The following is a 14,685-nucleotide window of genomic DNA, read 5'->3' on the forward strand; positions in this document are numbered from 1 at the left end:
GCACTGATTAAAGAAGGGATTTGGGGACTTCCCTTGTGGCACAGTGGTTAAGACTCTGAGCTTCCAATGCAGGGGGCCTGGGTTCGACCCCTGATCTGGGAACTAGATCCCACATGCCGCAACTAAGAGTTCGTGTGCTATAACTAAGGAGCCAGCGAGTCGCAACTAAGGAGCCCATGAGCTGCAACGAAGGAGCCCGCCTGCTGCAACTAAGACCCAATGCAACCAAATAAATAAATAAATATTAAAAAATGGGATTCAAACTATTCTCATAATAGTTCACATGAAATTATAATTCTAGTTAAATGAATAGAAGTTAGTTAAATAATTTAAATAGGGCTTCCCTGGTGGCGCAGTGGTTGAGAGTCCGCCTGCCGATGCAGGGGACACGGGCTTGTGCCCGGTCTGGGAAGATCCCACATGCCGCGGAGCGGCTGGGCCCGTGAGCCATGGCTGCTGAACCTGTGCGTCCGGAGCCTGTGCTCCGCAACGGGAGAAGCCACAACAGTGAGAGGCCTGCGTACCGCAAAAAAAAAAAATAAAATAAAATAAAAATAATAATAATTTAAATAAATTTGACAAAATAGGCTAGATATAAAAACTTGAATTATTCGATTAATAATACTTTTCTTCCCCTGCCTATTTAAATTTGTGTGGCTTTGGGCACTGTAATTTGGGTGGGTTGGGAGTTTTACTACCTTTTTGTTCTTTCAGTAAATTTGCTTGTGGCAAGCAGAGGTATTTCAAAAGATTCTTTGATCTTGGAACTGAGCCCAAATTCTTATAGTGGGTTCTTGATACTTGTTTGTTTTTGCTGTGTTGATGATGATGAAAAGGAGGCCGGTTTTTCCCAACAACAAGCATTTTTAAAAGAAAGAGCTGATCTAGCATTTCTCCCTTTACTCTCTCAAATTGGTTAAATCTGTCAGAGCTGCCACTGCTCAGAATCACAGCAAAACTATGGGACAGACTTTAATTACTGCCACTGTGCCACAGCATATCCTGCCCCTCCAGGGGCCACCTTCACCCCGGGACCCTACTGCCTGCACTCCAGTTGTATTTGGAAAGCCCCACACTGCTCTTTCGGCTGTTAACGTAGCAGGATGTGGAGTGGAAATTTTCCAGTTGTTAGCCAACCAGGACTGAAAACTAAGGACGTGGTTGAGATAAAAGCCCCATTATCTAACGACAGCCACCTCCAACTGGGGCTGGTCACTTACATCAACACCCCCCTCCATCACCCTAACAGAGGTGTATCACCACCCCCAGGTCTTGTAAAAGCAGAAGACAGGGAGGGCGACTGAGGTGTTGGCAGAATGGTGAGTCCTGCACTCTCCCTTCTTCCTCTTTTCATGGGTTGAATGGTGCTTTCCTCTCCTCCAACTAGTCTCAAGAGGGGACATTTCAAGAGGTTCACCTGTGGAGAACAGAGGTGACAGCAGCAGGCACCTGCCTGAGCCTCTGGGTGAGGAGAGCCAGGGGTGGGGGCCAGCCTGCCCTCCCACCGTAGGGAGTGGCAAAGCGGTGTGAGCTTGCTCTGGGCCCCAGATACTGTAGAAGGTGGCCAGGCTTAAGTTGCTTGGCCAGATTCTTGTGCACAGGGAATTGCTAGTTCTGGAAGCCGGGAAGGTACGGGAAGGAGACGTCTAGCTGCACTCCATCTCCTGTGTCAGAGGATTGCGTGAGGGTGACTCAAGGGAGCCTGTATCTGGGCACATGCCCCATACAAGGAGGGCCCCAAAGGCCAGTCACTTTTAGCCAGAGAAGCAGCGACGATTAGTGCAGGAGTACAGATCGTGCTTGGGTATGGAATGGAATTCGCCACCCCTTTAATCCTAACCCCTATTAATTCTCTGAGCTGGGGGGTGGGGAGGGGAAGAGACTGACTTTTAAACTGAACTGGACTTCGATAAGCAACAGAGAAGAAAAAGCAATGGCCTTTACCAGTATCAAAATGTCACTAGAGGCAAGAAAGAATTTGAAGCAAAACGAAACAAAATCTTTCCACGTTTGTGTCCCACCAAATTCAGACTATTCATTAAAGCATTTTATTTAGACCTGGATGGAATGGGGAAAAGCAGTGTTAGAAAAAGAAGAGCTGGGGAAAGGGAGGTCTGGAGGAAGATGTTACGGGGAAAGCGGGAGAAGGTGCAGAAGGAAAAGGGGAAGAGGAAAGAAAGGAGGGAGAAACACACGGAAGGAGGGAGGTACGTACAACGAGAGAAAACCACGTGGGACACCATGAGAAGAGGGAGAGGTGAAGAAAGACGAGAGATAGAAAGAGGCACAGATTTTCTAGGGTAAGTCAGAGACCACATCCTATAGTTCCCCAGTGGCCTCCAGTGTAAGGTGTCAATATCCTTTGAAATTCTGAATAGCCACCGTTCACAGTTTTATATACGCTCTTTACTCGTCACCTCAGAAGCTCTCATCCGAATCAAGTGGTGATAGGAGCTGCATGGAGAAGCTAACAAAAGCAAAAACCCTCCTCTGGACACGACGAAATCAAACTTAGGTCAGGTTTGGGGCCTCTACGATATCACCTCAAAGATCTACAAATTCCCGGAACGGCGCACGTTGTGAGATAATGCCGCGCCGTGGTCCTGCTGAAACACCTTACTTGGCCAGCAGGCTCATGAGGTAGGTTGAGGTGTTGGTGTCCAGTCTCAGGGGAGGCACCGTGACGTAGGCGGCTGCATGGGACCAGTCCTGGTGGTAGTAGTGTAAGCCCGTCAGTGTGGCGTGCGCGGTGGTGGTCTCGGCCAGCACGACCTTCCCTGAAAGAAGAGGGTTCAAACCATCACCAGGAGGCCAGTGAACCTGGGAGATCGTTGGTCTGAGCCTCTCACGAGGCAGGTGAAGGAGCTGAAGTCAGAGAGGAAGGGACTTGCCCGAGCTCAGCTGGGCATTTGAGGGCACAGCTGGGGTCAAGGTCAGACTGTTCTCTGTCCCCGGGCTGACTGCTGGCAAGAACAGAAGGGCGAGGGCGCCGAGGCGGGGCAGCACTCATCTGTTTCCTGAGCAGGCGGCTGCCGGGAGCAGCTTCAGGAGAAAACTGGGGGTGGCACCGTAGCAGGGGATAGAGGGCAGGGAGACGGAGGTGGGAGACTGGAACGACAGCGCAGGAGAGACGGCGAAGGGGGTCCCGCTGAAGAAGCAAGAGGCAGGATTTGGAGGGCAATGTGGTGGGAAGGCTGAAGGCCCTTGCTCCCAATTTATATCCTCAGGTTTGTGACCGTGACCTGTTTCTCCTGTTACTGGGCCCTCACTGGCACCCCGAGCCGTACAAAGCCTTCAGGTGCTGCCAGGTGCTCCGACAACACAGGTGCCCTGGGGCTGGTACACTGAGTTCCTGAAAGGGACGCTGGGCCCTCACAGTGTCGTTTCTCCAGGGACTTCCCAGGCATTTCCCCACTGAAATGCCCGTTGGAACTGGTCCAGGATTTCATGTTGGTTACCAACGCAACCACTAGCAAAACCCAAGAGACTGAAAAAAATACCAGTTAATGAGTTGATTGAAAACTTGGAAAATTTTACCAGACCCAGGAGAGGTGACGGACACTTCTGTAAATCTGTTATGCAAACAAATGTGCAGAGGGAAACACTGGTGCTAATGCCCTGAACCCAGGCCAGTGCAGGGTGCTTGTGAGGAAGACAGCCAGAGAGGAAAGGAAAAGGCAGGCTCAGCGCCTGGCCCCAGGAGCCGGGCTGGGAAGTGCATGGAGCTGCTGGGCCCCACCACACATGGGCGCTGCTCAGCCCAGCCTCCGGACTCACCTTGCATCTTAGCAGCTGCAATAACGTCACCGGCCGAGATGCTGGACACGTTGACCAGGTAGATGGGACAGTGAGTCTAAGGACGGGAAACACGGTGGGAAGGAGAGAGCATCAACCCCATAACCTAACAAGGACCAAGGTGACCGGACCAGCCCAGTCCTGGCCCCAGCGCCGCCCCCTGCATCGCTTAGCACTCCCCTCAGGGTGGCGGTCTTCTGCTGGGAATGCAGGGCTGGTGGCTGCAGGCTGGGGAGCCCCACGAAACAAGGAGGGGACAGGCAGCGTCCAGCACCAGAGCCCAGCAGGGGGACATCAGGGCAAGATGCCAAGTGCTGAACCTCACATTTTCTACCAGCCAACACCTAGACTATTTACAACTTGAAATGAGGGACTCTTCATTTCCTATTCATGAACGTGATGACCTAGAGACAGTTGTGTATTATATCCCATATCTAAAATGATGATGTCTGCCATCTGAGGGCTGCTTTATCAGTAGACAGAATGTACCCTGGAGAAGAAACAATACACAAGAGGTTCGGGGCTCACAGTCTGCACCAGACAGGACTGGTCTTGCAAATGGACACCTGGATTATAACACTGATTGGCTTTTCCTCTATCAAGCTGTGTGACCACGGTCCACGGCTTCACTTCTCTGGGCATGTGTTTGAACTAAGAAAACGAGGAGCTGCCCTTCTGTTATTCAGATCTTTCCTAATTCTGGGGTAAGTTTCCATCAGGAAGTAATTGATAGCGTAACTATTGTTACGACAGTAAAACAATGTCCTTGTCCAGCTCCTGGACTTACAAAGGGCTAAGGGGAAACTGTTTTCCCAAATGTTATTCTAATGCCTTCTTTGCCTGTCACATTAGGAGGATAGAGAATTTAGGGGCTGGCCTGGCATTTGATGTGCTTGGCACAGGTTTCCTGACTAATGCTGAGACCAACTGGACCTCCAACCTCTGTGTTCCCCTGGCGTTCCTAACACCACATCCTCAGCTCACAGCCTTCAGGGTAGCCTAGGTCTTTCTGGAGGAGAAGTTCTTAAGTGTTAGCGCCCATTAGGATCATTAGCGGGCTTGTTAAAACACAGGTTGCTGGGCGTCACCCCCAGTTTCTGATTCAGTGGGTCTGAACAGGCCTGAGCATTTGCATTTCTGAGTTCCTATTTCTAACAAATGATGTTGATGCAGCTGGTCCAGAGACCACACTTAGAAAACTAGAGTTCAGATTATCTGAGCAAATAGAACACTTAATGATGGTTTAGGAGGAGAAAGGATCTTGGTACAGTGTTCTCCTGTTTTTAAAGTGCTTTTCCTTCCACGACTCCTTTGATCCTCACAACCGTCCTGTGAAGAGTGGGTGATATTATCATTCCAATTTTAGATAATAAAATAGTCTCTTGGAGTGGTTGATTGACTTGCGTGGGACTGGAAGCTTGGCTTTGGTCAAGGCCCCAAGGTGTGTGCTCATTCCCACCACCACACTGCATCAGCGCCCCCTTACCCTGAACCATACCAAGGAAAAATCATGAATGGCCCAGAGGCGGAGGTTCGAATCATGATTCTCTAAGCAAACGTCTCTCTGCTCCTCTACAAGGAACAGATTCCAGCTGCCATGAGGCTCTGTGGTCCCCACCTTGCCCTGCCTCTGCTGGGAGGCATTTCCATTTGAGCAATGAACCAGGTCTCAGCAAGATCAGCAGGGTAGAATGGAGAGCCAGTGGCAGGGAGGACTCCTGCCAGGTCTGTGGGAATAGCAACGGTGTTGTTCATTCAGCAAACGGTGTTCATTGGCGGTCCTGGGAGCCAGGCATGGGGCTGGCACCCAGAGCAGGATGGGACTCTACTGTACAGGCTGGGTTCTGACCCCAGAGTTGAGAATGGGCTGAGGGTGAGCTGGGGTCTACTTACTCTGTTTGCAATGGTGATAACTCGGTGAGTGGCTTCTGCCTCCACCTGTTAGAAACAGAGGACAGGAAGAAAACAAGCTTCACCATCTCCCTAAGCAAGCTTACATCTCCCTGACACCCCACCTCGTACGCAGAAAGTGCTGGAATGTCTGACTCAGAGCTGGAGGGACAAACAGCACCCACAGGGGCTGGCTCGGGGGGAAACCCTGGGCAGGGGCACCAAGCTCCAACCACCTCTGCTCACACTGAGAGAACCCCGGGACTTAGGGCTCTAGGCACGTCTTTGCTGGATGCTACTCAGGGCTTAATTAAAAGACGACAAAACAAGAACAAACGAAAACCTGCAGTCACATCTCTCCCTGGTTTCTGGTGCATTCTCTCCACAGCCATCTCAGAACTGTAGCAAAGGAATAACACTGATTGATTTCAAGCTGAAGATTGGCCTGGATCGGGATTTCTGAACCTCGGCACTAGCGGCATTTGGGGTGAGATAATCCTTTGTGGAAGGGGCTGAACAGACACTGCAGGCTCTTTGGCAGCACCCTTCACCTCGACCTAGTAGATGCCAGTAACATCCTCCCCCAGGTTGGGATAACCCAAAATATCTCTGGACATTGCCAAATGTCCCTGGGGAGCAAAACCTCCTTAGATGTCCCCTTTAATCAGTAGATGGTGAAGGTGGTATTCTTGCTATTACTGCCACTACGGTCAGCACCGCTCTCTTCCCCTCATAGAACTCCACAAAGCCCAGTCCTGTGCGCATCCCCCCACCCCTCTTCTCCCAGGCACTCTGAGTGCCTTGTTGAAGCTGGTGTGTCTTTCTCTATCAACTCTGAGGTGCCCAAACAGGAGCTATATTCAAGCGCTCTCGCAGACAGAGACAAACCCACGGCAGGAGTAAGGTGGGACCCCCGCCCACACCAGGCTGACCCACTGTAGGCTGACTTGGTTCCTGTCTGATGACAGAACCATCACATCCTGTCTCCAGCTCCTCGTCCCCCAAGGCCTCCCCATCAGTCCCTCATGGACATCCAACCACCACTCTGCATTTAAGGCTTTGAAGAAATGGAAAATAGCTCTCCCCTCACCACTAGTAAGGCATGTCCGAACAGGGTCATAGGGCAAGAACACATTATTTATCTAATGTGATCCTCCAAAGCCGAATTCTTCAGCAAGGGGGACCTGGGGCATTTGTGTCGACACCCTGCAAAACTGTGCAAGGATAAAACCAGAGGGCAGAGGGAGAGCAGGGCTTAGTCACCATCTCAGCAACGAATAGGAAAAGGGGGTAAGAGCACAGACACGCATGAGCTTCTCGTTTCTGGTGGGAAGGGTCCAAAGTTTTCCACAGATGCTCAAAGGGATCTCAGCCCCAAAATGGCAACTCACTGGCTTATAGTTTGGAATTTCTTCTAACATCTAAAGGCCCTTTCAGTCTGTCTTTTCTCTCCCGATTCAATTTTGGCCAAAGCAACCCCTGGCATGTTCACATGGCCTCCCTCAGACCCTTGAAATCAGCCCCCAGTGAGGTGGGTCTGTTTCCCCAAAGTTGTCTTCTCCAAGGAAGCTGAAGGGCAGGTCGGCCGTAGCATGGAGGAAGTTGTTCCCTGGGAAGCTTCCAGATAGGAATTTCACCCATGAAGAAAGCAATACCATGCAACTCGTATTTACCGATGACTCTTCTATCCTAAAAGTTCTGTGAATCTATAGGAAAGATGATGACAAAGAACACGGATATCTTCCTCACCTCCTCTGGACGGCTGATCTCAATTCCTTCTGGGCCTGTGATACCCAAATCTAGCGCCTCCTTTGCACCCTGAATAAGAGCAAAAGAAAGAAAATTGAGAGAATCATAGAGATACAGAAAAATACTGAACCCAAGGGACAGTAAAATATTTTCAGCACAGCCCATTCCAATAGGTTTGCTGCTTTTCTCACTTCTGTAATACCCATCTTAGAACGAGGGCAGGATTAGGACAGGGACCCCCTGAGTCTCACTTCATAATGATTGAAAATATCTTTTCCTCTTAAAAATACAGTTCAGTCACCAGCCAACAGGCCTGGGACACTAAAGACAAACACTGTTTATTGATCTGCAAATCAGAACTTCCTCACTGGAAATCTAGTTAAACCTCCAGCTTCCACAGAGGCCTAGATTAACCTTTACCCCAAGAATCCTACTTAAGACCCAGTAGTACAAAGGGGCTTGTCTGTCTTGGTACCAGTGAGAAGATCTCTATAATACCTCAGGTCCGCTGAGGAGGTACAGGAAGGTGGAATGTTGACCCTTATTTATTCTGTACGTCACATCTCATTAAAAATATTTCTTAGAGGTGCTCCAAATTCCTCTGTGATAATGGAATTTAAGTATCATATTTGAATGAAGACATCGCCATCCAAGACTTAGAAACCCTTTTGGACTAGACAGAGAGATTTGGTTTTTACAGACACTAGAAGAGTTTGGATTTTCGGACAGAGATCTGTCATCTGGGCTGTTAACATCTCACACTTTCTTTTATCATTTGTTTTATCTGAACCCTGTAGGGAGGGTCATGGGTGGTCAGGAATCCCCCAGAGAACTGTCTCTATCGGTGCTCCCCCAACTTCCCCCAACATTCTCTACTGCCTTGCCTCGGCCACGAGCTCCCCATTTTCAGCATGGACCCGGGCGATCGCCCCAATATCCTTGCAAGCGTGCAACACTTGGTACAGTTCGCTGTCCCGAAGCATATACAAGTCCTTGTAGGTCATGAACATCTGGAACGAGTTGACACCCTTCTCCCTCACCAGGGTCTCCATTTCTGCTTTCACCTGGAGAGCAGAATGCAAAGGCAATGCCACGTGAGTACAGAGGGCCAAGAGGCTGACTGGCAGACGCTGGCCCAGCGCGGAGGAGAGGTGGCTCTGTCGCCACATGACCACCCGCAACCTTGCAGTATCTCACTCTCCTCTCACTCCACAGGCTGCTGTGAGGTCACGTGAGCAAATGGATGCGGAAGTGTTTTGAAAACTGTCCAGCGTGACACAAATATAGAAACGAGATCTGGGCATGTTTCTCCTATCACATAAGCTTGTCCTGTGTTTCTGCCTCCAAATCAGCCTTATTGGTAAATGCACTAATGACTTTTACACCTGTGGCCAGTTCCCTCCGCCCCCACAACAGAAGGGGTGTACAGAGAAGGCGTACTAATGCTAAAAATCCAGAGACCTGGGGAAAATCTAACTTAGGGACAAAGCCAAACATGAAGCAAAGCTATGTGAATAAGGAGGTTCATCCCAACATTATTTATACTAGGAAAAAATGGAAGAAACATCGGTCCAACAATAGGAAAATAAATTGTGATTCGTCTACTTGACAGAACATTAAGTGGCCACGGCATTGATGGTCATGAAGACCATGCAGCCAGGTAGAAAATGCTCACACTTAAGAGAAAGAGTAACTATGAAAAAAGACCAGAAGGAAATAAGCTAAAATAACAATAGTGATTGTGTTGGGGTGACTGAATCATGTGCTTCCTTTCTTTTCTATTTTTAAAATCTGTAATTAGAAAAAAAAATTGGTTATTATAAAAAAGAATTAAAAATTCTAGATGCATGAAAATCCCCACAACCTTTGGGGACTTAGGGATAGCTGACTTGGCCTCAGTGTTGCTGGGAATCTGAGCAGACCCTCTCTATTCCAGGCCACTGGAGGAGGGAAGGGAGAGAGGCTCAGGGTAGGGGTCGCCCATCCAGGAGGGTGTCCGAAGTGGACAAAACTTCCATCTGAGATAAAGGATGGCTAACATTCAGTGTGGTCTGTACGTTTTAGCCGGTACCAGGAGGGGGATCTTCATGTGTGAGTTTGGGGGGTTCCATGGCCTTTCATAAGCACCAGTTTGGATATAATGGAAGAGACTGTAAGCCCCACGCTCAAGGCTTGTGCCTGAGGGCAGAAGTACAGCCAGGCTTGTAAGTCACTGTCTCGGAAGGGAGCCAGGCCCTTTAGATCAGGATCCACAGCTGGAGAACTTTGCAAAATCGCTTAATGCTTATTTATGGTTAAGATTCCGGGGCACCCACTCAAGTACTGAGTGGCACATGGTGATTAATGAGCACTTGATGAAAGAATGAATATACAGGTCGCTTCCCTGGGGTAAGAAGCAGTAAAACTCCAGAAGTGAAGCAAAATCTACATGCCTGTGTATCTGTATTCAGGAAGAACGAGGAAGAGGGAATCGGGGAGCAGGGACTGGACTCTGGCCCTGGGGCCTGGGCAACAGGAGGCCAGGAAAGCCAGCGGCACAGAGGCTGAGCTGAGAAAGGGCCCAGTGGGAGTCACACACCAGGAGCAAACTCAGGGTGCCCAGAGCAGGAGCTGGGGCCCAGCAGGAAAAAAGCACCCCAATCCGTTCTTACCAGGTGGCACTGAGCCAGGACGGGACCCTCCGTTCTGAGACCTCAGTGCTGTCACTCCAAGCACAAAATGATGTGACCCTCAGGGCTGACCCTTACTGAGCTTGCTCCTCAGCTGCAACCCCTTAGGGGCTGCTACATAAGTGACACCTTAGGTAGAGCGTCAGGACATGCTGAGCGCCTTGTGGTCAGAGCGCTGGAAAACTGCTCTTTAAATTAAGCAAAACAGGCCTCCCCCCGTATAGAATCATAAGTGTTTTTTCTTTTGGCATTTGGAGGAGTTAGGATGGAGGTGGGAGGGGTGTTCCACACCGCAGGACAGCATCACCCCCCCAGCTGGCTCTCACCAGATGGCCCCTCTGCCAAAAAGAGCACTGGTTCTTCTTTTGGGGTTCCACCCAGTGCTGTTACCTTGGGTGCCCACCAGGGGATCCCCACATGGAGGGCGTAGTCACAGCAGACCTTGGGGTCAGCCAGACCCCGGCACTTCTCGTAGGCATCCACAAGGGAGGTCTCCTTGTCAGGCAGGACATGGCCGATGATCATGGTGGTACCTCCAACTAGTGCTGCCTGAGGGAGACGGGAAAAGCAATCTCGTCACATCTCTACCCGCACCCAAGTCGCTGACGTGGGGACACTGGGTCCTCAGGTGGACCTTCAGGACAGCCACAGACTCTCCCACACAAGAGGCTGGGAGGCCCAAGTGCAGCAATGTTTGGGAAAATGTAAGGAGCTGTCAACACAGGAGCCAGGGTGTAATCTTCATCATTACTGTGGACCCAGCACACAAACCTGCTTCTTCCTCATCTTGGGTTGCAGCTCAGTGCTTGGGAAAAACGACTTAGTGTGTTACCAGTGCCTATATTTCCAAATGAGAAGATTCCCCCCAGACAATTTCTGACCAACTTGAATATATAGGTGATGTAATCAAATGTCTACCATAATGTAATATAAGTCTGTTTATAATATTATTTTAGTTACACATATATATGTAAACCATAGTAAAATGTTAATTTGACTATATTATTTTGTTTTATTCACTCACATTTCATGAAACAATTCTATTCAAAGTTTTTATAGGCATCTTCACATCAGGGTCTTTGTCTTCAGTTTTTCCAAGAACATTAACTTCATTTCCATCTGTCTTGTTTGAGATAGAGCATTTTAGGTCCCCGTACGATCTGTCAGTGAAAAAATGATCCTATCCACAATCTCCACGAGATACCACTTAAAAAGAAATCTTTAAAAGGTCTCATTTGCAATCACAAACAATGCTCCCAGGAATAATTACTAAATCTGTATTAAAGGTCTGCCCCCACGTACTTTTTTAAAAACCAGTTTGGTCAGGTGACCTCCATGAGCTTCCTAAACTAGCATTGCCCAAAGGCTATTCCAGGCTAACGGGTTGTTCTCCAAAAAAACTTTATTAAAATAAAAATTGAGACAGGCCCCATAATATGTGAAACTTTATGAGGGCTTTAGTATAGGTGACTCTCTTTTCCTGAGGAATTAAAATTTGGACAAAACCTACACTTTTATTTGGATCCCTACAGTGACTGGAATCAGCTCCAAGTTCAAGTCCCTGCTATGCCACCTCCCAGTTGGATAACCTCAGCCCGGTTACTTGACCTCTGTGATGCAAGAGGTCAAGTATGTTTTTTCTCTTTTTGCTTTTAAATTTTTTCATTTATTTATTTTTTAAATATTCTGTTACAGAGTCTTTACCTATACCACGGGACCAGCTTCCTTGCTGGAGAGCTGTGAAAGTCAAGAGAATCATCACTTTGTAAAGTTTTGTCCTAATATGTGTGTTTCATTATTCAGAGTTTAGTTGTTTATCTCTGTTTTCTGTATGGGAGGAAAACAGCACAATGAAACTGTCTTGATGATTTCATGCTTCTCTATTCGGTTAAATCATTGATGACGAATCAGAAATATTGCTGGAGAATAAGGGACTGAAAAAAAAATTAACTCAGCGGCCAAGCAACAATTACAATGAAAGCTCTTGCAACACTGATTTTCCACGCTGACCCTGGCTGGGCGGGTGAGACTAGTGCCCTTGTCCTGGGAAACGCAGGGGCCTGACTTCTTGCATAGCTTAAAGCAACCAACAGAGGGTGCTAGTTCTGAGGCTCACACGCAGGAATTGTGATGTGGGAGATGGAGAGAAGGGGAAGAGCAGCAGATTGTAGCTTTACTAGCTGGCTTCTATTTCTGATTTTGCTGGATCGTGCCAGAATGATTCACCCTCATAGCAGGTGGTTGTACTCTATTTTGTCCTGAAATGCATTTCTTGCTTTTATGTGTGGACACGGGGGTGTCTGGTATATTGGGATGTTACACACTAAATTGTCTTACTTCTGTGGTTCTAGATTGTTTTCCTTTGCACTCCCTCATCTGTCTGTAGACTTGCATAGAAGAAAAAGGGAATATGGAGACAGCACGGTGGAATAAGAGAGCCAAGACCGTTCTTAGCATCTGTGGGCTTCTGAGAGTAGAAAAGGAGGTCTACCTGCTGAATCTCTAGTTAAAAGTTACAGGTCACGCTAACAAACTGTTCCACAGAGTATACTCTGTTCCCCTACTCTAACAGATATATGTTCATAATGACTCAGAAGGCCAGGCTTGAGTTCAGAATTCTCAGAATGCTTGCAGTTCTGAGCTACACTCTAGAGGATGTTGGCCTTCAGCCTCTGCGTCTGCCTCTAGCCCATACTCTCCAACTCCGGTTATGTGTCCTGCAGCCCCTGGATCTAAGCTCTGCTCACTCCTGCAAGATGCCACCCTGGGGCTAGGCGTGCACAGAGTGGTGGTCTGGCCCCCAGAAGGACAGATTCAGGCTAATGTAGGCCCTGGCAGCGCTCAGGCCCTTTGTCAGGGGATTCCAGGGCCCCAGAGTGTGGTCCAGGATTGGGACAGTGGGCTCTGGGCAGACGTGGGGGAGTTGCCTGTAGTCCAGAGCCCATGGCAGAGACTCCTCTTGCCTGGGTCCAAGCATAGTAACTGAGAAGTTCTGGACGGAGTCAGACGCATCCGGCAGAGGTCCTGACTTTCCCAATTGCTGGTTGTAATCCTGTGTGCCTGCTCTGCTCTGCACCTCACCGCTGGGGGCCCACAGCAGCTCAGGTGGCAGTGGTTGTGAGAACCTCCACAAGCTGGGAAGGGGCATACAAATATCTGGAAAAATCATTACTGCTGTTACCCCAGGCCTCAAAGCAAAAGTGTAATGGGATCAGTAAACACTTTCCCAGCTGCGGGTTCGGGATCCCAGACCAGACGCCGGATGCACTAGTGCTGCTTTCCTCCCAGGCGAGATGCACACAGAGCTGGCTTCTAAAATATGCACAGTTCCCACCCACGGGATGAATGCTGACAAGCTCAGTCCTCGCAGGAATGTGATAGCACAGATGTGACAGACCTTTTTACTGTCATTCCACACAAAACAGCCTTGTACAAATCAACAGCAGAGCGTGATGCAATCCTGTTCCGGAGGCTTTCAAAAGGATTATATTTACGATAATCAAAAGGAAAGGTGACTGTGTGGCTGCTGGATGTTCGTAACTGTCTTTATGCAAGAAAAGTGAAGCTGTGAAAGATCTTAAGAATCCATAGAAATGATGTTCATGGAGGCTAAGCCTTCACATGGAACAAGGGTGATGCTATAACGAGTGAGAAAGACAGAATTCAATAAGTGTCCCCAAGATACTTAGAAGTATGTTTAAACACACACACACCCACACAAAGAAAAAAAAAATAGAAGGAAATATACCAAAACATTAACAATGACTGTTTGTGGATGATGGGATTCTGAGTAATTTATTTTTTCTAATTTTCTGAAATTTATTTCATAGAATATATTACTTTCGTAATACTGTATACATAAAAAAATTAATTCGGAGGAAACTAAAACTACTTAAAATTTAGTTAACCATGTTTATGTATTTAAAATACTTTCTTTTAAAGTTATGTAGGAAACATTTCAACCATACAGTAAAAGTACAGAACATAATACAACACATACCCATGAACCCACTACTCAACTTGAACAGATGTTAGCTTTTTACTGTATTTACCTTACATGCTTTTTAATTTAAAAAATGAAAGAAAATGTTTCCAATACAACTGGAGCCCTCCATCTTATTCCCGTCCCTTAACCCTGAGGTTGATGTAAATTTCTCCCATCCATGTTTTTATGCTTTTACTATATTTGTTTTGCAAATCTGAAAAATGTACACAAGTGGTATTATGCTGTCCATGTCCTTTTGCAACTTGCTTTTTTTATTTGACAGAATTAAGATTCATTTATGGAGACAGACGCGACCATGGAACAGCTAACACACTAGGGCCTACTGGAGCCTGGTGGCTGACTGAAGTGGCCATTTATCAACCCAGGCCCTTATTTTTTGACATAAACTTCTGTCCAGCCAAGCATTCCCCACTGTGTATGTGGCATTCATTTCTATTGTGAATGTGAGACTTCACATCTCTCACTGTTAAGTTAATATGGACTTTAGGACCATTTGTTTAACCAACAGACGCAGCAGCATCATACACATTTGGCAGGATATGAAACATAATTTTACTATTTCAAAGGGTCACCATT

General features: G+C 47.8%; 1 protein-coding gene across 1 annotated transcript in view; it reads right to left on the reverse strand.

Moving 5' to 3' along the window:
- Nucleotides 1–14,685, reverse strand: part of DPYSL5 (dihydropyrimidinase like 5) — an 88,630-nt gene that overhangs the window by 14,246 nt on the left and 59,699 nt on the right. Inside the window, exons 3-8 of the mRNA XM_060026959.1 lie at nt 10,494–10,652; nt 8,319–8,498; nt 7,435–7,503; nt 5,689–5,733; nt 3,778–3,853; nt 2,621–2,777 (exon numbers count right to left, since the gene is read on the reverse strand). Of these exons, the coding sequence (XP_059882942.1) occupies nt 2,621–2,777; nt 3,778–3,853; nt 5,689–5,733; nt 7,435–7,503; nt 8,319–8,498; nt 10,494–10,652 (686 nt within the window). The remainder of the gene's footprint in view (nt 1–2,620; nt 2,778–3,777; nt 3,854–5,688; nt 5,734–7,434; nt 7,504–8,318; nt 8,499–10,493; nt 10,653–14,685) is intronic.

Source organism: Delphinus delphis, chromosome 12, assembly GCF_949987515.2.
Source record: "Delphinus delphis chromosome 12, mDelDel1.2, whole genome shotgun sequence".
NCBI lineage: Eukaryota > Metazoa > Chordata > Mammalia > Artiodactyla > Delphinidae > Delphinus > Delphinus delphis.